The 26,907-nt window shown below is 31.2% G+C and overlaps 1 protein-coding gene and 1 long non-coding RNA gene across 11 annotated transcripts in view; one reads left to right on the plus strand and one right to left on the minus strand.

Annotated features, from left to right (window-relative positions):
* Positions 1-576, plus strand: part of LOC146541392 (uncharacterized) — a 92,455-nt gene extending 91,879 nt beyond the window's left edge. Inside the window, exon 3 of the long non-coding RNA XR_014877965.1 lies at positions 401-576. This is a non-coding gene — a long non-coding RNA (uncharacterized LOC146541392). The remainder of the gene's footprint in view (positions 1-400) is intronic.
* The window catches only part of CadN (neural cadherin), a 240,619-nt gene that overhangs the window by 68,401 nt on the left and 145,311 nt on the right, over positions 1-26,907 (minus strand). The window contains exon 1 of one of the 10 annotated variants that reach the window (XM_085185018.1): positions 5,897-6,161. The exons of the other annotated variants lie outside the window; for them this stretch is intronic. Coding sequence (XP_085041144.1) covers positions 5,897-5,948 — 52 coding nt within the window. The 5' untranslated portion in view covers positions 5,949-6,161. Of the gene's footprint in view, positions 1-5,896; positions 6,162-26,907 lie in introns of those variants that run through there. 10 annotated transcript variants of the gene reach the window in all.

Raw genomic sequence — 26,907 nt, forward strand, 5'->3', positions numbered from 1 at the left:
GTGTCTGTACAATGAATATATTTGCAAAAAAAATAATTTAAAGGGGGTTAAAATAACTAATAGAAAAAGAATAATACCTAGTATGGAAATGGTAATAAATTCCACATAATCAAAGTTTTCAGCGGCCACTTGTATAAACTAAAAAATGAAAACTATAAATGAAAAAAAATATCAAAAGAATATGTGAATATTGAATATCGACTGCAATGCAGGCAATAATAATAAATAGTTCAAATATTAATAATATTACCTACATTATTCTAAAATGGCGAAATGTTAGGATTTATTTATAAAATATTTAAATGCACATCTATACAATATCATCTACTAACATAGAAGTGTGTATATATCCGTATATGTTGTCAAGCTTGACTTTAATGATAGTTTCTCCCATTTCCAGGCATATCTCAAGTCCCAAAGGAGGAAATGAAGTAACTGTTGGACAGAAAAATCCAAGTACAAAGCGACTCGTTAGCAGTCGACACACGTGCACAGCATATTTACTACGTATAAAATTTTCAGGTTTATTATATATATGTTTATATATACGTCAGAATATATATAAAGAATTTTTAAATAAGGACACATTCATAGTTTTATTTTATTCCTTAGTTTTTTGTTTAAAACCGTGAAAGAGATTTCTTACAAGATTGAATAAAATATTTGAAACAAATATTATAATCGTAGGTTGCTATCCAGCATTGATTGCTATCTAAACATATGGTTACTTATAAAGAAGCATTGATCAAATTGATTAACCCAAAGACGCAGTTAAGTAAGCAGGTAGACAAGGAAGGTTTTCATTATATGCTTTTATAGCATTTAGTGTAGGTATACTCGTATATGTATATAAAACAAAACAAGTTTCGCTAAATACGCACACATATTGCCCAAAAGTGTATAAAAGGCACACATTTGTAAAGTTGTGAAGGCACAAATACCCTTGTCACCGACATGTCGGAAACTTGTTTTTGTGTTTCCTTCTAAACAAGTTCCATGAAATTAAATTCCGTACAAATGATTACAAGCACTATGTCAGACCTAAATCTGCGTGCTCAGTTTAATCTCTTAATCTATAAAGTAGCCGTTGGTTGCTCGTTTTTAATTACTTTTTTGGTGAACGTATCTACTTAACTTGACAAAATGTTATTTATTGACATTTCTGTTATTTTTAAACTGTAAATGTTCGTGTAATTTTAACAAGAATTTGTAAGAAAGTCTAATATTTCTTTGGTAGAGTTTTCAATTAAGTAAATTCAGAATTTGCGACAACCATTGTTACTATTTGAATGTAATAAGCGGTGTTTTTATTCTTTGTTGGGCACTCAACCTAACAATATTCACGTTTCATGTTAAAGTTAATTAAAGAGTAAGTCTTGGTAAATTAAGTATTCATAAACAATTGGTTGGGTGTTTTAACCTTGAGACACAGCACTTGGTTTACTGAGTTGGCGCTAAATATCAACTTCCAAATATGTAAGGCTTTAATTTCAGGGTAATTGAGATATAAAATAAGTAACGCGTAATAACCATCATTAAGTATACTTTTGAGGGAATATTTTCCTACGAAAAGTGATTTTCTTAAGCTTTCAAAGTGTAGTATTGAATTTCGTCGTAATTCTTACAGGCAAGAATGAGTCAGCCTCTTTTGGATTCTTTTCATGCCGAGTAAGTAATATAGGTTACGTGCTCTGTTACAGAATAACTAAGTTCGTTCCAATATCGACCTTGATACCTTTAAATTTTTCAAGTAGAGAAATATTTCACACTAGGTTTGCTAATAATTTACAAACATGTCAACTATAGTAATAATCGCTTGGGCTCAACTTGGATGTAGAAATCTAATGAAATTTTACCAAATTAAACTTAAAAATAATAATTACTATTAGACCAAAAGGATAATAATGAAAATTTTATATTAATTTCAACGATAAGTGGCGAGAAGAATTATTTAGTAATTTCAAAAACTTATATCATAGTTATTATTGACTATGTAGAGGTAAATAAGATAAATACATATATATTGTCAATAAGTGGATCGTCTTGAGATCCATTGCACAGCAAGCGACGATACGACAAAAATAGTTTTCTTATTGGTGACTTTGTCGTGTAAATAAAACTCCGAGTGGTGTGTGTCCACTTCTTGTCATTACGAGACTCTTTCTTTTATTTACAGAACATTTTATTTATATGAATGTATACAGAGGCCATCGTGTTGCAGGGGCACAAGCGTGCAAACACGACGTTTGTAGGTTCGATTCCCGCTCAGGGGAATATTTTTATTTCCTCGCTCTGGTAACGATGCAAAACGAGGCCTTGAGTTCCGCCACTCAACACACAATGCCAACGCGTAAAGTTTTTGTTTGGTCACTTTTAATCCTTGTATTAAAAAAAATATGGGCGTCTATTAACAAAACTAACACCCCAGCTTAACGACCGTAATAAAAATCATGTATGTATATGACATATTTAATTCGCATTATGGATTTAAAAGTTATGATTGGGGAGTATAACATAAAAGTTTAAATATTTTAAATTAAATAGTTGAAGCAGAAGGTTATCGTATATACGTATCGTATATATGTACATGTAGTAAAATATAAATGAGTATATAAGAATTTTCTACTGAATTGCTTTTCGGGTTTGTTAGCATTGCTTTGTCAATTTTTCTCTTGCCAGGCGACAACGTGAGAATGTTACTTCTTCCGTTCCAAGAGCTGTCTAAATAATAAAAATCCTAGACATATACTTTTCTTCTCATTTTTTTTTTCGATTTACAAGATCTTGTTCATATATACCAACATTGCTCTGATACAAAACGTATGAAACAAGTGAATGTAGAGTATGAAAATATTTTTCATATAAGTAAAAATATTTGTTCAGTGCGGTTCAAAGAAATGCGGCGATGAATTTCAACGCTCAGCAAGCGGTATCTATAAATTCAGGGTTTCGTTTTGCAGGTAATAACTAAAAGAACCCTTTATGGTTATCTTATTAAAAAATAAAATTATAAATTCAATTTGGAAGAAATACTCTAAGTAATAATTTTAGCAAAGTACAGTTTTTTAGTACATTAATTTTTAATACCTTCTAGTCAGAGAACAAAATAAATATAACCTTAAAAGACTTTATTTTTTAATAATAGGTAGATATAATAACAAAGGACTCTGTTAACCTTAATTACAATAGATATAGTCGTAGAATAAAAGTCAGATATAGAGATGCAAAGCCAATTTTTTTTGCTTTCACGCTGTATCCCGCACACAGTAAGGTAGGGAAAGGAAACCTAGTTTTACCGAATTCTCAGGGCATTGCGTATAGAGTGGCGCTCAACGCCGCGCTTCACCTCGGCACCAAAGCAAAGAAATAAACATCATGTAATAATTCCATTTCCTCGAGTGGAGATCGAACCCATAACCTGTTGCGTTTACAGTCACACGCTTGTGACGACGACGACGACTGACCTCAAACAAATTTCATGACGACAAACGTATTATATTGGTTTACGAATTTTTTCTGTTTAGTGATGAATAAAATCTACTTACACGTATTGCTACATGCCTACTGCTACTATAAAACCAGACGGTGCATGGACAGAAAACTAAAAATCCGACTGAAATCGTATTATTTACTAGATTGCATTTCTACGGGTGCATTAACAAACATCCATTTCCCTTTTTCTAAATAGGTACTAACGAATTATACTTATACCTTTAAATATAAAAAAACATAACGGATTGGTGTCTGTTCATGGTAAAAAATGTTATTGGTAGCATTTAATAACGTAATAGGAGCAGAAAGAATAACTTATAAACTTTTTGTCTGTTTGTCTGTACATCTGTTCACGCTAATCGGCTTAACCGATTTAAGTTCAGTTATCATTATTGTATTATTATTAGTAATCGAAAGAAATGCAGATTAATCTATATATATAAAAGGACTTGTCCTCACTGACTGAGGTAAGACGCACGCACAGCCGTAACTGCTGTGCGTAGAAACGTGACATTTGGACAGATGTTTACTTTCGTATTCTGGACATCCACTAAGAAGGGAATTTGAAAAATTTTAACCTTAAAGGGGAGAAATAGGGGTTGAAAGTTTGTATGGAAAAAAAATTAAATCGGCACCGATTTTTATAAAATTTGAAATTTAGATTTTTAAAAGTATTTAATTGAACACGTGTTTCATCGTTTTCTAGAATTCTCTCCCTAAGGGTGCATTTGCAGGGGTTGAAAGTTTGTATGGAAAAATCTTTAAAACGCCACCGATTTTTATAAAATTTGAAATTTAGACTCTTAAAAATATTTCATTGAACACATGTTTCGTGGTTTATTAGAATTCACCCCTAAATACGTAAGCGAAGCTGCGCGCGTCCGCTAGTAAATTAATAATTATGTAGTGCAAACGATGGAAGCCGCGAGCGAGTCGCTAGCTTAGAAATAAAAGGCTTATTTTTGCCTTGAAAATGTTCTTAAGTTTTTGTTCAAATTCACATAAATTAAATTCAAGCGTAATACAGGGCAACTTGTTATACAAATACTTTTAAGATGCTATAAAAATGCTAGTTATTTCTTTAAAATGTTTTTAAAAGATTATTCATAAAGCTGTTTCGTATTTTTGCTACAATAAGTACAAAATATAAATCGTTGTTATCATTTTATACTTGAAGTGAATTACTTATATAACACTATTGACACTATTATAGACTTCAGGTTGTGGATCAGTTGTGTATTAGTAAGGAATTAATTAAGCCTCTCAGCTCGCAATATTACTTTGTAGTTCTCTTTGTTCCACTAAAGTTTAAGTATGAGTGGACATAATGCTATAATAGCTATAGAGTTGTTCGAAAACTTTAAAATATAAAGACTCTTAAAATATCTTTTTTCACGTTGACTTGACTGACTTTCATCTGTTCTGTTCCAGCTGGGGGCAATGATTATATGTTTTTTAACTTCACACTTTATCCCCAGCGGGGTAGGACAGTGTTATATTATTTAACATATGAATTATCTTTTTCCCGGTCTATTATGACAAAGTTCTGTATAAGATGCCGATTCTCAACAAGCAATATCTTAAAAATGGGCAAACACAGGGCTTCATCGGCTTACTTTGAAAAATGCGAAACATGTATACATATAATTAAAAGTCAGTGGTAAGAAAAAAAATATGTACACAACTTTTAAATAATATTTACATATTTGAAATATTATTTAAACAAATATTATTATTCTCATTTCTCTTTAAACGAATATTCTTGTACAAGGGGCACATCACAATAGCTAAAATGAAGACGGTTTTTGAAGCAATGAGCTCTTGAATTATATTCAGACCACTTCACAGAACAGCCTCTAAGTGAGCAACGTAAAAATCAAATTAAAATGTTTGCGTTTCATGACGTTGTTACATACAACTATAAGCATAAATATCGCCTTTCCGCTGATTTTTTTGTGACATGATGTGTTGAGTGGTGGAACTCAACGCCGGGCTTTTGTCTTGGTGCTAAAGTGAAAATATTCATCCATTTCCTCGAGTGGGGATCGAACCCACAACCACCGCGTTACAGCCACACCTTGTGCCGCTACGCCACTACGGACTATAAGCATAAAGAAAACGTAAGTATCGCGTTTTCTCATAAAAATATTTACATAACAAGTTTTCCTACACGAGTGAGTTAATAAGGAACGAAATATTCGGTTTGCTATTTTCGTTTCTATAAAAATGTGGATACAAATGCTTACACATTTCACTACACTTAATGTGAGAAACGAAGATCTAAATATTGGAGATGTTATTTTTTTTCGCAATAAATTTTCATCATAACTCATTGACAACATCTTAGATTATTATATGCTTAATATATATATATAGCTATTTTAAATTTTGATAAACTAAGTACCAAGATATGTGCTGTTTGTCAACACCCAAAATATTTTCAGGGGGTCCACCATATCCGCGCGTGCAGCAAGCACCCGGTGGCGCTTCACCGCATGGCGCTCTGGATGTCAACAGCTACCGCACAAACCACTTGCATACCACTTCAAAATATTTCTATGAAGCCACACCACTTCACTTTATTTCATTTTAAATCGCAACAATATTATCGAAGTGCCTCACATTAAGATACCGCGGAAAGAGCGAAGTCGCGCGAAGCGAGCGACCGTCGGACGTACCAGAGCCAACTGCCGCTGCCGCGTCGTCGAGCCCGCCCCTACAACCCCGCCTTGCCACCGTTGTGGCAAACGAGCAACATTTTCAAACACAAAAACACGTCCTAATAACCAATTAATGTTTCTGAATAATTTAGAGCACAGCTTACAGAGAAATGAAATATACAAAAAAGAAAGTTGAACCTTAAAAATATATTTTTTACATCTCACTGGTACCGCTTTGTCTCATTATACCTATTCTATTCATTATTCGTTCAAAAAATTGGTTGGATATTATTCTCTGTTCCCTTTTATGCTTTTATAATATCAGATGTAGTTACTTTGCTAAAATAATTATTAATTTCGAAAGTTATTAATTAGTTAAAATCAACGTATTATATTTATGCATATATTAGTATTATTTACAGTATGTAATATTTATTATTAGGATATTATAACTTTTAAAATGTGATTCATTTCAATACTATGCAAAGTAAAATTGAAAGCAATTAAAAAACTAAAAAATATCATTGTTTTCATCATCTATTACAAAACCTTAAAATATTAAAGAATAATGTAGATTCACTCGATTTAAAGTAGCAGAGGACAAAAGCTAAGAATAAAGAAATAAACCTCTAGTTTATTTTCATAATTAGAAAAAATCAAACACTACTTTCTCGCATGGGAAATAGCGCATTGGGCTCAGACATTTTCTATAATAATATTTGCCGTATAATAATTACGAAGTTGTGTGAGCTAATAACATTTATTTTATTATTAGTAGGTACAGCCAGAAGCATGGTTCTGAATATAAACTGCATTACTTAAATAGGGTGTTTGTTTGTTATTTCACTTATTTATAATTAAATCTTAAGTTTGGTTACCAATAACAATTAATAAAAGAAGCGTGGCGTAGGGGCACAAGGGTGTGACTGTAACGCGATGATTGTGCGTTCGATGCCCAATCGGGGAAATTAATCATTATTTATTAATAATTTAATTTCTTCGCTGTGGAACCAAGACAAAAGCCCGCCTCCAAAAATTCGGAGGAAAGTGGAGAACGGAGTGTCTTATATAATAGGTATTAATTGTATATCTATATAAATAATAATATAATTAATATAGTCAACGTGTCTGTATTGTATAGTGCGTATAGTATTAAAATACGATATAAAATGAAATCTACATGAATATTTCTTAATCAGTCTTTTTTAATGATATTGTTTAATTTTTAAAAATAATTTAAAAATATTCTGAAATCATTCATCGATAAGTATATTTCATATAGTATATTTCATGAAAATGAAATGTGGATATTTTTATATGTATAAACAATTCAAGTCAAGTTTTGATTTTACGTTGGCAGCACTTTTCACGTTTAAAACAATTCAAACAATTTTGTCCGCTTATTTGTCATATGTTGTACGTTTCGTTTCACAGTATTTTAAATTATTCGTAGTTTTTTCACGGCAATATTGAACCTTTTTATATAAAATCGAATAGTGCAAAGCGCCGCTTGTACCAAATAGCTCTCCAGTCTAAAGTATTAATAGGATTTCGATAAAATGAATGCGATCAGGTGTATAATTATTTTCTTTCATAGAAATAAATGAAGCTTACATTCAATACAAAATATTCTTGGCAATTTCATTTTGATCTATTACATAGACAAAATAGGTATACCTACGCAGAATTGGGGAGTTGTTCAATTAATTTTGTTTAAGTAAAAATTAATGATTCGGGAGGTGCTATCAGCGTAATTAATTTGCACCTCCCGATCCCTAGTCCTACCGATCAAGTCCAAGCGAAAGGGCGCTTAATCGAAGCTGATAAGATTACTATTAATCACGAAATGAGTTTCGTTAACTGTTCCCATTAAACGTGAATGGGTTCCCGATGTCAATACACTTAAAGGGTAATTAAAGTGTTTACGAGTAAAAGAAATAAGCAATGTTATAAAAGTATTTTATATTAGGTACTATTGGTTTCTTTCTATTATTCTTTTTATTATCCTAGCACACAAATAGTTTTATAATGAACAAAAAAAAAAGTGCATGCACGTTTTCGATCTAGATCGATACTATTCATTCGGTCTAAGTAAATATTAAAGTCGGAATAGTTTCCGCAGAGATATAAACGAATATTTATACCTCAATAACTCGTAGGTAGCTCAGTGCACCTGAATTTATTTTGAAAACAAAGGGAAAATTTTGTACAACGTTTCCCAATGATCAAACATATCACGACTGTGTGCACGTGTATTTACATACCGATATATGTACATAAATATTATAGCAGAGCCCAGAGCATCGCCCCGCCGGCTGCAATTTTGTTCGCCATTGCTCTTCTGCAACTGATAAGCAAGTGTTCCCTGCGTTATTCTAGTAACAACCTCGTCTTGAACTACTATATTACTTGAGTAAACGATCGAAGCGATTAATCAATCGAACACCAATATACTGACTTGTTACAATCTCTTTTGTTATCTACATCATTTTGAACACAATTTATTGTAAAAGAGATATGTGGAGAATGTGTTTTTTTTATATTTGTTGTAAACTTGGAATTAAATATTTTAATGTCGTTAATTTGAGGCCAGTCGCTTCATTTCTTCGATCTGGTGTCGAGCCAAAGCGCAGAGTTGAGTTCCGTGCAGATTTTTAGCGGAAATTAGAGAACGGAGTGTCTTAACACTAGGTTCCCTCTGCCTACCCTGCTGTGTACAAAATACAGCGTGAAGCTGATCTAGTTAGTTTCAGATATTTAGGGATATTACACTAATTAACACTAAAAAAAATATATAAAAAAATGGTAAAACTTCGGATTATGATGTGGGGTAAAAATGGAAATTACCTCTTCAATCACTTCTATCAAATTATCTATCGATCTGCCCTAAATATTTACACTTACATCGGTATATTTTAAATTGTATTAAGTTAAATAATACAATAGAAAACAAACAAGTCGTATAATTACATAGAAATAAAAGTATGGCAAAATGAAAATATGTTCTTAAAGCAACAAATAAATCTCCGCGAAGTTTTTAAACTTTCGCGCTGCAAATCTTTTCTGATTCTCTCCAAATGCCCTTTACATTACAAAATAATCATTTTGGAGCTACAAAGGCGAAGTTCGGTAAAACTTGAAGATTCGAAGAAAAATGCTAGATGAAAAATGTTGTTCGTACGAAACAATGATCTCTTATTTTTATCGTCGTCTTATTTTTTAAATTTTAAACTTAATATTATTCCTACTTTTACATGTCCATTTTTTTTAACAATTATATAATATTTAGATAGCTATACACACACACAATACACTTAAAGGGTAATTAAAGTGTTTACGAGTAAAAGAAATAAGCAATGTTATAAAAGTATTTTATATTAGGTACTATTGGTTTCTCTCCTTTTTATTATAATTTAGATAGCTATAGGTAATTGGAATTGTCTAAATAATCTGTAACATAGAAGATAGTTGGATACTATGAGTATGATATCAAATTCCATTTTGATAAAGTCGAATTATAGACGAAGTGCGTAAAATAATGTAAACCATTATTTTACGCACTTCGTTCGTATTCTTCGTAGTTGCAAATTAAGTAAATATCTATTTCATATTAAAATAAAAAACAAAATTAAGTTCTGATACAAAAAGTTAATATATATACATAAACCTTCCCATAGAAGGTGTGTGCAGCGTGAAGCTAATTTTTATTTATTTTAAGCAAGGTCAGGAATCTTAAGGAAGAAATGTATAATAAGTCATACTCGCTTTCTTTATAAAGAAAGTTAAGTCTAAGCTTTCTTCGTTATATAAATTTTACAAGAGTAATATACAAAATACATTCATATATTTACATATAACTAAATCAATTCATGTCCACATCATCATAAGCCTGAGTTGTCTCTAATGATGATATATAGTCAATTAATGATCGAACATCGACGATAATATTACCAAGTTTAATTTACGAGCCGCCTAATTAGACAGCTATAATTTAATGAAATTTATGATAAGTTATTGACAATATTTCAATATTATTAATAGCATAAAAAACCTGCTACCCTGTTGTCTTATAGTTACAGAGAATTATAGTTGATTATTTATTTCAGTATATAGAAATATGCTCCACTCCCCACTTTCTGCGCAATTCTGGAGGCATTGGGTTATGAAGAGTGATGTAAGGGCACACCAGAGTGAGGAAAATACTAAATATTTTATTTCGAGTGTGAATCGAACCCACAACCTGTTGCGTTTACAGTCACACGTTTGTGCCGCTGCGGCACGGCTGGCCTCAATATAATATCCACAACATTATATTTATAGAATAAAAAAGTGTGTATAGAATTTACATAAAAAATATTCAGGACGAATTGTTTAGAACAAAGTTAACCAAAATTTATATGAGACGCCGAACAATATGTTTTAAAGCTAAACCCATTATATGTAACAAAGACTTGTCGCGTTGAGTGCCAAGTGTTTAAGTAACGTAAGTCTGGTTTCCCAAGTCACTCGGCTAACTCCTGAGTTCCACTTTCAGTCTGTTACAACCTCTAGGTTATAGATAAGTAGGAATATACACCGCGTAGCACAAGTTAATCAAGCTGGTTAGTTTTTATAAGTGTAATGTAATGGTAAATGATTGGTATATTAAAGTTAAAAAATATTATTGAAACGAGGCGTAGATATTAGAGAAGAATAGTAAAAAAGTGTATGCTGTGGAGACACGATTTCTTCGTGGGTTGGTGGGTCAAGTTAGGTGGTTTGGGTACGTCGAGAGAATGATGATAGATTGGTAAAAAAGATTTATGAAACCAGATTGACATTTGAAAACAGTATCAATAACAATGGAGGAAGGTCACGTAAAAAGGAGTCCATATATGAAAAGATTCATAACGGTGGACGAGGCAAAAGAGATACAGAGACCGCAGCATTTGGCTCTCCGTTGTCTCTGGCTACCCCACTATTGATAAAGCATGGAATCAGCGTCACGTTTTATCCTGCTCACAGCAGAGTAGGCAGAGGGAACCTAGTGTTAAGACACTCCGTTTCCCACTTTTCGCCGAATTCTGGAAACATTGTATGTTGAATGTCGGGACTCAACGATGAGCTTTGCCTCAACACCAAAGGGAAGAAACGGAAATATAAATTTAAATAAATATTTTATTTCTTCAAGCGGAGATCGAACTCACAACAGGTTTTCTCTGCCTACACTAAAAAATGTTATATAACGTTGAAAAAATATTTATTTATATTTCCTGTGTGATTAAAGAATGTAGAATTTTTTGGTAAACTTATTTTACAATTGAACTTAATTAAATTAATAAAACCATTAAGAATGCAGAAAATATTTAAGGATTAAAAAAAATACAAACTGTGATTAGCTTCATTTGATACATATATGGTTTAAACTTTTTATTTGACAAAATAAATATTACTCAAGATAATTGTAGAAACGTGCTATGAATAGTAATTTTATTAAAACATAATATATCAGTTCGGCAAAGCTGTAAAACAAATGCAAAGATTCCACGGAACAAGACCGAGATCTTAGCAAATGAACGATTATAAACTCAACTTCTTCATTTTAATATAGCTTTTTTTATCTTATAAATAATTTGATACTTATAATTTGTTTCGTAACTTGGTCCGAATTCTCGTTTTTCAGCGAAATAGTTGTCGTGGAATCTTAAACTTTAGACGAGGATCTCGCGGTAAACTGGCGGATTCGGATTTAAAATCTTTTCTTATTTATGAGGCTCCCTAAAAGAATTCATGGAATATGTTGAAAGCGATTTTTCAACGCGGAACTTCCTCAAAATACATAATGCATAAATGTCTTAAGATATTATCTTTAGCTCCAAATTTGAAGATTATTATCGTCAGAATTCTTTCTAGAGGCACTTTTTAACGAAAGATTTGTATAAAATGTGCACTTGATTACTATATATTCACGAAAAATATATAAAAAATATTTTGAACTCTTGCAGGCTACTTACATATCGAAATTTAAAACTCATTAAGCACAAGATCGTTATCGACGCGATGGAAAATTAAAGTTAAAACAAGCCTTGTTACAATACAAATGAATATATGTATTTACGCTGAAATAAAAGAAAATATTCGGCATCGGCATTGTTTAAATCACGATTTATTAAAAATGAAATATTTTTTTAATGTTAACTGGCAAATACATATATCTTAACTCGCAATCAACTTTCGCTGTGTATCGAGCGCATTCGCGTTCGAGTAGTGTTCAGAATTCATGAATAAATTTTGTGAAATATATAGCGGCACTGTATCGTGTTTTAGTAAATTTGCAGCTATTAAATAAAATATGCACGCCTACATGTAAGTCATTTCTGTGTGTTTGTACTTCGGGTTCATTAGTGCGGACCTAAATAAAAATACACTGAGCGCTACTTTAAAAAGTTTCATATTAACGAATTTGTCTAAATATTTTCACTAATTGACCACACAGATTTAAGTTGTCACTTAACATGGTTGAACTATATGTAACTAACCTAGCCACGACAAGGATAGCAGGTGTACTAATGAAATGTCACTTCAGAACTGTCTCCAGTTTCTTCCTGCAGGAATTGCAGGTGACTCGACTGAAATAAACTCTACATTTAAAGGGAAGCTATTCATATATTCGGTATAATATAATTAATGTATATAATTAAAATATACCAATTTAAAGTTAAGAAGTTTTTTATGTTGAAACACTATATGTAATATTGATGTAGGTACTATATGTAAGTATGTAAAATTATTTTTTGATATAAATGTTAAGACATAAATACATCACATTTAAATGATTGTTTTCAATTTGAGTTTTTATTAATTTCAACCGCATGTCTAAATGAAGTTTTCGAATGTGCACTGCGGATGTGTTATATATTCGCCGATACAGAAATAAATGAATGAATGTTAATTTTAGATATTGCTATAAAATAAGCACATACCTAATAAATATAAAAATGAGAGCTAATAAAATAAGTAATTAATAAACAAAGCGCAATAAAACACATATAAAACTTGAAATATACCTCACAATATATAAGAGCATGATTTGAGTTATTTAATTTTAAAGTTTAAGAAATACGTTAGAATGGCTTCTCAAGTTGGATAAGGGTAAAACACAGCTCATTAAACTTTCTCCACTCACTCGCTGTCAGGATGTTCTTGAGGACATTGATGTCAGTTGTTCGTAAGATAGTTCACCATTTAGATACTTCCTTATTACTTTCTACTTTCCCGCGCTAAGGAGGATAACTATAAAAGGTCGAGTGTGATATAATTACTTGTGGAGTACTAACTTTTTTAAGGTAATAGCCTCCTATTACCTTTATATTTGATACTCTAGTATCCTACATTCATTGTAGTAAAATTTATGTTGGTTTATGTAACAATTTATTGGGATTTACTTACATGAAACACATAAAATTTTATTTGTCGTAAGCTTTAGGTGGACAAAGAAGATCGAAACGGCCATATCTCTTAAATAAAATAAAATTTTATTGAATGTTCCCAAACCTTTTACATTGGACCCGCATACGAATAAGGTAATAAATGTTGATCGAAATAACAAAAACAATTGACTGAAACTATTATTAATGTTATAGCTGTTAGTGAATTAAAAGGAGGCATCAGTATGCGTTCTACGAGCAAGCTTAATATGTGCCTGCTTAATTGTTACTATGTATTCTGGTGTAATGGACAGTAATTGATATAATATATTGAAATCAACGTATTATTCACATTTAATAGATGAAAAAGCATTGAATTTATAATTACGTGTATTAATATTAATTTAAACATCCAGATATTAATTTCAATATACCTGTAAAAGGAAAATTACATCATTTTACTGGTACATTAACTTATAAAAAATGCACATTATAAACAATAATTAATATGTAAGTGATATTAAAAACGATAAAGATCCACCCAAATCCTATTGAAAATAGTACAATGAGGCCCCAGCATCATCTTTGTTATTTTCTTGGGATGTTCGGGGGCCAGGGCACTTGAATAAAAGATTCCTATATTATACCAGCCTCGGATAGAATACAATGGAACGCGACAACGCACATAGTGTAATTCAGTGAGCCTAGCGACCGCATTGTGTGGCGTGAGGTCACACTTACCAAACCACTTTGAACCAGTAGAATATACGACAATATTTTTGTTATATCATACACGAATTAATATAGTCAGCTTCACGCTGTATCCCGCACACAGCAGTTTAGGCAACGGATACCTACTGTTAAGACACTCCGTTCTCCATTTTCCGTCGAACTCTGGTGTATTGCGTGTTGAGTTGCGGAACTCAACACCGTCCTTTGCCTCTACACCAGAGCGAAGAAATGAAAGTATTGAATATTTCAATGTCTCGAGGAATATGAGATCGAGCCCACAACCAGTCGTGTTTACTGTACTACTGTACTGTACTCAGTTGTGTGCGCCACGATGGCCTCATTATTTTTTTTTTTTAATAATATAAAATTGTAATTAAAATTATTTTTTATTTCAATAAATAATAACAATTAAACTTTTACAAAAAAATTACACATGTTCATATAATATTTATTTGCATTAAAATTAGTATATAACACCATTTGCAAATTATAAATGCTGTTGAACCCCACACTAAAATGTTTACTCGAGCGAAGAACGTAAACGCGGTTCATATATTAAATATGTAAAGCTCGTGAGGCATTTCGGTAAAGTAAATGTCACAATCATATTTATTGCTATAGGCATAGAAATATTATTTTCTCTATAATATATAAATAAGTATTTTACGTTATTCGACAAGTTGCTAGACGAGTACCTAAATAAAGAAGTGGAGATACGCCTCCCGCATCCATAATATCCTCGGTACGTATCCGTAGTCAATAAAGGTGTAGGCAAATTGTGATCGTCACGTAAGACGGCGAGGGTCACGCGCCAATGACCTGGCATTATTTGTCAGAATGGATCGAAAGGCAATCTCACCTATCTCGAGTCTATTTGTCACACATAAAACGTGATATATGGCTTCCTGCCATCCGGACATTTTCTGGTCAAGGCACTTCCCGATACGACTGTCGAATGGATATGGAGCACTTTTGATATTTATAGCAAACCATTCCATATGAATAGCAATTGAAAGTTAATTTCAATATACATCCTAAGTTTTCATCTACTTTTAAATTTATTTTTTTAGCTTGATGTTGTATCCCACACACATCAGAGTAGACAGAGGAAATTTAGTGTTTAGACACTCCGTTACCCATATTCCACCGAATTCTGGAGGGAATGGAAATGAATAAGATTTAATGATTATTATTCTAGGTACGCATGAAACGTATAAGGAATATAAGTATAACAATATTAATAAAGATAAACACGCGAATTCTTCGTGTGTGCTAGTTAATAACGTTGGCTCATGCTTCTAATGGCACGAGCAACGTAAAGAAAAAATATAGTTATCGAATATTATATGTGAATAGTATTTCTTTAATTGTCTATATAAATACATATATACTTTTCTAAGTTACAGTCTACGAACAGCCTTCTGTCTCGAAATGTCAAAAAAATGTAAAATTCATGTCATATTAATAGGTTCCTTCAGAAAAATCTAAACTAAAAATTGTGAAGCTTTAGCATTTTGAGTACCTAGTAAACTAATATAAATCTCGCAGCTGTTTATAATAAACTCGACTATCTCAATCATAAATGAAAACTAAATACTAATTTGATTCATTTTACTCAAATTATAGTAAAAAAAAAAAAAACAAATATATAAATAGAAAAACGCCTTCCCCGCTTAAGTGTTCTCCAAATAGTTTGCATATTGGAACTGGAAGTGGATGCATAATATTACGAACAGTATAATAATAATATGTCAATCCTTCAAACAACCGAACATATATAATGGAGTGAGCATGTTCCGACATTGCGTACATTTGTTAACATATTATAACATACGTATTAAATGAAGTGTTCTATTAGAGAATGTTGTCAAACGTTCTACAGTGTGCTCACAGGAAATACATTGATATACAAAATATATGTTTGTATATATGTATATATGTAGGTATGTTCCAAGTCCACTCTCATTACGGCTTATAAGATGCGCTACACATAAAAGCCGATTCCAAGCTTTTTCAACCTTAACGTAAAGATATAAAGTCCATTAGGTTATTTCATTAATTTGTTCTAATACAAGACCGAGATTTCGGCGCAGATGGGGAATTGGATTTTGTCGTATTTGTCCAGAAACAACTAGAGTTCGAAATGAAAACTTGTTCTAGACACAGCTGCAACAGCGCACTGTTAGTTTAGCGAGTAACCACTGATAGTAGGAAATTAGTACCTATACAATTATGCTAATCTTGAAACGAAATCTATGATTATTTATTTTTATTTTTGATTATTGCTTCCAATTTTCGTTTGTTCAAAATTCTACTGACAGTTGTTATCAGTTCTACTACGACGTAGTACCTACTACGACGACATAATAAATTTCACGACTGTCAACTGTCAATTCTTTATAGAATAAAGAAGCACTTGTCATGTATAGACGTTTTAAGGAAATATTTTGTAAAAATACTGAATAAATCAATTATATATTAAATTTACCATTTTTAATAATCAATTAAGAACTTAAAAAAATATTTCAAATAATTTAAGTGTATATATTAGAATACACAGATTGTAAAAGCAAACCAAACCAGCTAAATCCACAAACCCATAAGTCGTGCTCATTTGGTAAGATCATATTAATTTTCTCGCTAATATATTTGTGTAAAAGCAACCATAAATTGTGGTAACTGTTGGCTGCGGTAAGTCCTTATAACTGTTTATTCAGATTTCAGAATTCTTGCATTAGCAATGTAAAATTTTATAATAACGCTAAGATATTCCAAGTGTGTATAGCAATAACGTTTTTAGAAATAATCAAATTAATTAAGTACCTACAAAAATATTTTTAGTGTAATAAATGAATACTAAATAAAAAATTATTACCGACTATTATACCTGGTTATCTAAAAATAAAATAAAATACATATATACTTAATAAAGATATTGCAGAGATTAAAATGTACGCACAGAATATGTATTCAATAATACCATTTAATATATGAAAGAAAAGAGCATTTATAAAAAGCGGATATTGCGATTCAATATCGCCAGTAAAATCATGAAGATATTAAAAATTTCAAATGAAACTTTTTGATGGATGTCTCAGAAATACTTCTACGCTCTTGCTTGCGCTGAGTTTCATAGTCGTTTCACTTTTAAGTGCCATTGCATAACCTTAACTGTATAAAATAGAGTTAGCAATTAAAATATAACCATACTAAAGGCATTGAGGGATACACGTGCGGAAAAATATAAAATGGCATACAAGCCTTTTTTTCAGCTTCACGCAGAATCTCGCACACAGCATGGTAGGTAAAGTGAACTTAGTGTTAAGACACTCCGTAATTCACTTTTTGCCGAATTCTGCGACTTCAAATAATAAATATTTCAATCCCCCCGAGTGGGAATCGAACCCACCACCTGTCGCATTTACAGTCACACGCATGTGCCCCTGCGCCACGAATGGCCTCACGTTTACACTTATACTTATATTTTTAGGTTCCTTTCTTTAGAATATTTTTAATAATTCCCAAATTGAATTTAGTCATTTCACTCACTTGGCTTAGCAGTAATCGACACTCACAATATGAAAGAAACTTCATGCACAAACGTTATATTAATAAAGTTTCGCAGCAAGCTCAAGAGAAGTAGTTTTAGTGAAGTAGATATGAGACAATATCTTAGAACTGCAAAGATTTTATATTTAATCCGTCATTCAAAGTTATCCTGTTTACTTTGAAGGATAATTCCATTTAAAAAATAAATAATTTTTGCACGTAATACATATTTTACTATTTCCATATTTAGCATATGTAAATTTTGTTTCTTTAGTTACCACAAACGAATTTAAAAAGATAACAGAGTAAAAACAACTAATGAAACGTAAATAATAACCAATGCACAGAACTCTCTCCAAGCGAGTATAATTTGTACTTGTCATTTTTTTTATTAAAATGACGCATACAAATTGTACGATAAGTTCTTTATTCTTTTGCAAGATTAAAAATTAATTATAAAAAGTATATTTATTCTTTGCTTTTAATTTATATTCGACTTTCTTTAGATAAAAAAATATATAATAGTATCCTTTCTACTTAATTGATAATTCCATTACGTTAACTTTTCCTATGCTGAGCAATCACAAAGACTGCAAGATCTTTTTTCTGTTTCCTTTTAGTTAATTATAATATTAAGATAATTATACGTATGTATAATAAAGGAAATGATTTACTAACTGTTATAAAAAATATAAAGTTGGTTTGTATTTCCAAATACTTGACCCACAAGTTTATTGAAGTTAAATACAAAACATTACACGCCTTACGTAAATCGCACTTTATTACCAATTTGAAGTGTCGAAATAATAAAAAAAATTGGGGTGATTAGGTGATAAATAATGTATTTATACAATGACTTAACAGTTAAATGCACCACGACTGGCGCATGGGCATTGAATTGCGAAACTCAACGCCGGGCTTTTATCTTGGTACCAGAGCGAAGAAATGAAATTATTCATATTTAATAATCCATACCCTCGAGTGGGAATCGAACTTACAACCTGTCGCGTTTACCACAACTGGCCTCCTGACATAATTTCTAAACGAACGATTTGTATGGACTGATGGGACGTATTTAACGAATGTGATCGAACGCCACAGGGCAAACGAGCGCGGGCCGTGCCTCATTAATGCTAATAGAACAGCATCAATTAATGTTGATTCTATATTGCTCCTGGTCGGTAGTCAACTTTGTGGTTGAACCTCGCAGAATCTATCAGGGTTTCTATATTGATAACGATTAACAAGGTACAGTTAATTATTATTATTGATTCCGTAGCGCAGGGGTACAAAGAGTGCTGCAAAATCACCTGGTTCGATCCCCACTCGACGATGGAAATATTTATTTAAACGTATATTTTCATTTCTTAGTGTAGAGGCAAAAGCGCGGAGTTGAGTTCTGCCACTCAACACGCAATGCCTCCAGAATTCGTGCGGGATCCAACAGCGTGAAGCTGATTTGACTTGATTTTGATAATAATAAAAAGAAAATTATTTTTTAAAGTACATAATTTAAAAATGTAATTTTTTTATGGGTCCAGTACGTTTTTATATGAAACCACATTTCGTACGATATTTTATATAAAGTAAGCGAGTACAAAGTGCCAAGCGATGCTAGTGACGTCGCTGTTTTTTGTAGTTACGCTGTTTTTTGTAGTTATGATGTTTTCGGCCAAATAAAACGCTTAAAATTAATTCCAAGGTATTTAGGACGAAATTTATGTTTTACTTAATACTTTATCCTTAATATCATTTAACATTTTCTTATATATGTTTAGGTGAACAACTATTGGAACGAAGAATATTTCTTTACAATAAGAAGAAAAGAATAACAACTACTTAATAGAACCAGCTGTGCACTCGCCTTCGTTTGCATAGGTAAGTAGTAACTTATTTATGGATCGCAAATACTAAAAAGTTAACTTTAAACTATTTGTTAAGGGAAGTTTGCCAAAATACAATACTTAGTAAAAACTGCATTTAAATTTGTTAAGCTTTTATAACGCACAAATAAATATAGACAAAAATAAAAAATAATTAATGCCTATTCCATTACGTTGATACTTCCACCCAATAATAGTTTTTCTTATATATCTTTCATGTAAACAGACAGCGATCAGTTACATTTTACAAGATTTTTAACCTTTAACTATGGACGTGATTTTTTTATAACATACATATGGACGTCGGGTCTGTCAGACCAGTGTATTTATTGGTCATATTCCGGCTGTTTTTTTAAAGGAAGAAGACAATTTTATGTTTTAGTTTACATGAATAGCCTCAAATCAAGCAAAATCAATATAAATAAAATCGCTTTTTATTAAAGTTTACGCATCACTACGATTTAAGTAACTTAAAGTCACAATTTCAGTCTTCGGCCACATGGGATGACTCTTAAGAAAATAATACTATAAAAAAAAGACAGATAATAAAATAAATATTTTTTTAACAAAATATAAAGTCTAACAAATAAAAAAAATAAAGAAATTACATCTTATGTTATAAAATAAAAATTTTGACAACACCTCAAGATAAGGTATTATTGAACATCGATACACAATGGCTTTCAACATTGTAGGCTAACAGGACGATTGCAGTCAACATAAGTATGTGTTGTGTTTCTATATATCTTTTGGGGGCAAAGTGTACATGTTTTTCAAGATCCCAAAACTATTTTTTTAGCTTCATGTTCAATAAATGATAGATCAGATCGCGAAACGCGAGTCAAAGTCATTCTCAATTCTTAGAGTAGTTTAGTATACGAAACGCGTCTTTTTATTTGATAAAGTGCTATTTTCTTTATAAAATGTCGTCGTCCAATTCTTTTGTTATATGTTGATTATAAAGTACTGATATTTTTGTCCCTGACGTGCTAGGTCGATCATTTTTTTCCATTTTATCATAAAAACTAAAAAAAATTGAATCTTTTTTAGGTAAATAATATTTATATTACTAAAATATATAACAAACAATGCCAAATAATATATGATATAAAACAATAAAAATATTTAAATACAAATAATACAATTAAAATATTAAAGTATATTTTGCAATATTATAAAAATATATGGCGTTTTGAAATCATTCATGTATGGGAAACATGGACGTCGGGTCTGACAGACCCAGGCCCCGTTTAGAAAGTTAAATACTCACGTGTTTTGAACCCAGAGACACAACCACTGCTATCTACATTCATTTTGTCATTAATACGAAAGGTACTGAGAGACTCAGTGGCGGAGGTCACCGAGAAGTGGCCGATTTGTAGAATTCGTAGAACTGTCTGGTCTGTCAGACCCGACGTCCATACTTAAAGGTTAACCGACTTCTGTAAGAAAAGGAGGTTATCAATTCGACTGTTTTTTTTTTTTATGTCTGTTACCTCATAACTTTTAACTGGGTGAACCGATTTTGATATTTTTTTTTTATTTGAAAGGTATAGCTTCCCGAATGGTCCCATTTTTTTTTGGTCCATGTCTGACAATGGTATCCGTGAGAAAATCACATAAGTCTTACATTTGCATTAGGCATGTGCGCGACTAATAGACGAATAACTCAATATCGCGCCGACCGATTTTGATGATTTTTTTTTATTTGAAAGGATACACTTCAAGGATAATTTGGTGAAAGTTTGGTTAGGTTTCGATTATGGAATCCGGAGAAAATTGAGAAAGTTTGTTTTTTTGGTCAAAAATTAATTATACTGTAATAGTTACAAGCAAAAACTTTTTAAATTGATGTCAGAAGTGAGATTCCTGATCGTTGCATTTCTTTTCAACCAATCTCAAAAAAGAGGATGTTCTCATTTTCAACCAACTTCAAAAAAGGGAGATTCCGAATTCACCCGAATACTTTTTATGTTTGTTCTTGTCAATATACCAAAACGTGACTTTGCACAAAAATAATAGCTAATTAAATGAAGTTTTACATAGAACAATCACAACCACTCGTTGACAACCACTACCACCACCATCACCACTCGTTCAAGAAGCATCATTTTAAGATCTACCCATCACTAAAAATCGTAAAATAAATTAATTTTTAACAAAAACAAAAACCGACTTCTAACAACGAACTAAAAAGTGAAAAATAATTATATAAAGATTTTATAATTTTGAAGTAGGTGTCAAACTAATGCTACAACACCTTTACTACAATATCTAATTACTAAGCCTGTTTGTTTTACTTGGCACCGACTTCAAAATTATAAAATCTTTATATAATTATTTTTCACTTTTTAGTTCGTTGTTAGAAGTCGGTTTTTCTTTTTGTTAAAAATTTATTTATATTAAATTTCAACAGTTTCGACGTTTGATCCAAGCCATGAAGCCAAGTTTGATCCACTTCCTGGGTATTTACTAAATGTATAGATACTATAAAAACATTTCAAACAATTTGTGCTTCAAATATTTGAAAATATATCTCAAAACTCATAATAGTTTACATTACATTACAAGTTACATTTTTACAAAAAAAAAGCACAATGAATCGTCATTTTTAAACAAAGACAAGTAAGTATACATTTACATCTACATCTGCCACTGAAATTTTAAGCACGTCAGTAAAGCGGACAGCGCTCGCAGGTTGCCATCGCTATTTCCACTCTTTTTAGTTTAAGACAAAAGAGCATCAGAGTTGGAAAATACGGCTTAAACTGAGTGAAATTCCTGACACCGCGTCTAGGTATTTGGCCCACAATATACGTTTGTATAAGCGTATAGGATTACTGAGACGATAATGTTGAAAACAATACTGAACTTCAAGGGAATATAGCGGTGGCAATGCTCTCGCTGTCTCTAATAGAATCTTTGTAGTTTGAGTGTTTAGTTACAAAATATTTATACTTTGCAAATTTATTTACCGACGGAAAGAAGTAGGTATCTGTTACACTTTTCTAGCGCAAGAATAAAAAAGATTTTTATCAATTAAAGTAGAACGCATTGAGAAGAAATAGGTTTAGATAGTTTTTTTATGAACATAATATTAATATGTTAAAACAATAAAAAATATTTTGAGACTGAAATATTGATGTGCCTACGTTTAATTTAAATATTCTAATCAGCAGATACTTTACCATAGAGCTCTAAATTCTGATTTTTTTTTTGTAAGGATGTAGTGAAATTTATTAAGATTTAAAACATAAAATCTAATTTAATCAGCTTCACACTGTACCCCGCACACAGCGGGTTAGGCAGAGGGAACATGTTAAGCCGAATTCTGGATAAATATTTAATTTCCTCGAGCGGGGATCGAATCCACAACCAGTAGTGTTGACAGTCACACTTTGTACCCCTGAGCCACGAATGGCCTCATTAAGATTAAATATGTATAATTTACTTTAAAAAATCCAAAATAAAGTGGAGAACGGACTGGCTAAATAGTAGGTCCCCTTTGCTTACTATACTATATGTAAAATTCAGCATAAAGCTAAAACGAAATAAAAAGCATTTTTATATAATTACTAAAAAACTAAATTGTACATCTGCTATACACCGAAATGAAAATACTGAATAAGTTGTTTAGTTTTACTTAGTACTCAAGTCAATTAAAAGAAAATTTTCTTAAGAAAATTTTAAAAACATAAAATATTTACATTTCAGTAGTAATTTACCTATATATACATTCAGGAAGCATGTAGCACCAACTTAACATAATAGAAGAGATTAAGCGTGTTAGCACAATATGCGGGTAAACATGTTATTGTTCCACTTTAGAGACTTAGCAATGACGTTAAATAAAAAAAAAACACGGATAATGAAATAAAAATGTGAATATTATATTATAACGTTTCGATATGACCCAAATGATATTGTTTTTTACTTAATATAGACTGGATTTATAAATACAATGAATTTTTGTATTTTTGTTCTTTGTTATATTTAAGAAAGGTTGTTATCATGTATAATTATTAATTTAAAGTATAATAATAATTAAACATTAATAAGTTCTATAGAATCTATTCAAAAATATATAAAATTTTATTCTAAAGATTACTGTTACTGTTTTTTTAAATTAAAAATACAATATTTATATATCTTTAAAATCTACCTATATCTGTTAAAATTAAATGAAAATGTATATAATTTTATTTGAAGCCTGGCATTAGGCAGTCCCAAAAAACATTGCTCATTTACGTGTTGTTCTTCAAAACGACAATATTAGAAGAGTGTAAATGGGACTGAGCTTTGAACTTTTGTTTGTTTTAGACGGCAAAGTTCCATTAAAAAAATTGACATATTATACACCTGCAACAGAAACAAAGGTGGAAATGTAAGAGGAAAAGGAATACAACATTTGTTTTATAATATTGTTTTACAGAGTGAAATAACAATACTGCATTGCCAAATAAAATCATCAACTATGAACAAAAAATCTCATTTCGTGATTTTGATTTGACCGATCAAATTACTTCATAGAAAAAAATTATTTAATCTGATTTAAGGCCAATCCTAGCGCAGGGGCACAAGCGTTTGTCTGTAAACGCGATAGTTTGTGGGTTCAATTCCCACTCAGGGGAATATATATATATTTTTATTTTCTAGCTCTGGTAAAAAGGCAAAGTGCGGCGTTGATTTCCGTAACTCAATACGCAATATCTAAAAAATTTAGCGGTAAGTGGGTAACGGAAGTGTCTTACCATTAAGAACGGAGTGTCTTAACTCTAGGCACCCTGCTATGTGATACAGCATGAAGCTAAAAAACATATTAAGAATTATAAGGACATAAACAATTACAAGTGTATAGGTACGTATTAATAATATCCTGAACATAAGAAGTGTATATATAGCAAATATTATATGTGTACGACGGAATCAATCATATGATCAAATTTATCATAATATTTATTCAAGCCCGACCTTTTTATCCGCTTAAATAAATTACATAGAATAAGTAAAAAAGTAAGAGAGGATACAATTTGAAGAAAAATCAAACTATTCTCTGCACTGTTAGGCCGGCATGTTTGTAAATTTATTGGTTTATAATATTATTGCATAAAATGAAACCTATTTAAAAAACGGTTGAAACGATCCATCTGTAATATATGTAATATATGTGCATATTTGGTATAAACGTAACATAGTAGCAAATAAAATGTAAATATTTACCTCAAAAATATAAAACAACAAGTAACCTATTTTAACTCGATAAATACCGAGCAGGTAGTGAGAAAACAAATAAATTTCAAAAATAAGACAGCCTCAACTCGTTTGAAACACAGGAACGGGCGTGATTTGCGCCAACCGAATCAGATACGGTGAGAGTTGACTGTAACGGAATTTAAAACTGTCACTGATAAGAGCACTAAGTCATCGTAATGGGTTCAAGCCCGGGCCGGCCGCTGGCCACTGTCATGTCGCGCGTCGGCTTGCAGAAACGTATTTCACTAGGGATCGCCGCCGGTACTGCTCACGGACGCTGCTCTTTACGACCAAGTAGCCATTACGCGGCTTAGCATTACTCAAAGAGATTAAAGCCTTTTATGGAATTATACGGTACTAAATTGTAAGTTATGATTGTGACCCCTTTAAACTCGCGGTTTAAATTTTTATTTACATCCATATATTCGTATAGCATAATAGGTTTTGCGTTATCTTAAGTACAATGAGAGGCAAAATATCCGCACACTAAAGAAAACAGCAGAAATAGTTATAATTTTTACCGTCTCAAAATTTCAATAGACAAATATTTATATTGAAATTTAATAGAATTCAATTAATATACGATCTATACCGTATCTTTCATATTCTAATACACGTTCAAAATAAAAAAAAATATAATTAATATGTATTTATTACTTCCTCAGAATAGAACATCCGTTAATGACTGTCAGTTAATCCTTCTCCGAGTAGGATATTATAATCGGGGTCAGGGGTATATTTATATAACTTAGCAGATAAGTATTTAAATTAATCTAAATCAAAAGGTTATGCAATATTTAATTTTAAAAAAGCAAATATCCAGAAATAATTGCAATAAATAGTAAGGGAAGTAGATAATTCATTAAAGTTATATTTTTGTTATATAACTACTAGAGAATATCACAAAGCGTACAAAACTCGTTGCCATAGCGACGTGTATGTCACTTTAAAGAAAATTGCACATTGTATATCTATACTAATATAATAAAGCGGAAGAGTTTGTTTGTTTGTTTGTTTGAACGCTAAGATCTCTGGATCTACTGGTCCAATTTACTATGTTTTTGTTTTGTATGAAAACTATATTCTTCAGAAGTGCTATAGGCTATATAATATTACATTACACATATGCACTAAATAATTAAAATACTTTCTAATTTGACATTTAATTTATTCTGCCATGTTAATAACAACCGTCGTTGATAAGCACCGGTTTGCAAAGTTTCTTTGTTGTTATAAGAACACGTCACCCAAAATGAACTTTATTATTTTGATATTCATCCTTATAAAAATAAATATATTGTATAATATTTAATAAATATTCTTATAGTTCAAGCAGGCGTAGCCGCGTCCGGGTCCACTAGTAAATAATAAAAGCGGCTAATTGCATATTCCTCCGTATCACCATTTTGAATTTCGTAAAGATGAGTACAAAGTATTAATTTGTTGTAACAAATTAAGCAGTATACATATTTATAATAGAAAATACTATACTAAATATACTAATATACTAATAGACAATATGGCGACAAACCTTAGAAACAAACAGGAAGGCATTTGTTTGAGCATCTCTCATTGCAATGGAGGGGAAGATCATTGCTCAGTTCCGTATATCTATTTTTCCGGAAGCGCGCGAATTACGAGCAAAAAACTATGTTTCATATACATTTTGTTAAAATATAATACATATTTTATTCGTTTTTGTAAAACTATTCTTTTAATGTGATATAATCGAATTAAAATTGAGACGGATCTTTATTTTCCAATAAACATGAACTAAGTTTTTTTAAGAACAAGAGACATCCCCCAGTAAGAATCGAACCTACAAATGACGCTCTTGAAGTCCGCTGTGCCACGACGGATTTTCATAAATATTTCATAGAGAGAAAAGAACTTTTGTATTTCTCGAAATTTAAGCGTTCTTAGAAATAAACA

This window comes from Heliconius melpomene, chromosome 1 (genome assembly GCF_056956725.1).
Source record: "Heliconius melpomene rosina isolate 202511_hmr_F chromosome 1, ASM5695672v1, whole genome shotgun sequence".
In the NCBI taxonomy this organism is placed as follows: Eukaryota; Metazoa; Arthropoda; class Insecta; order Lepidoptera; family Nymphalidae; genus Heliconius; species Heliconius melpomene.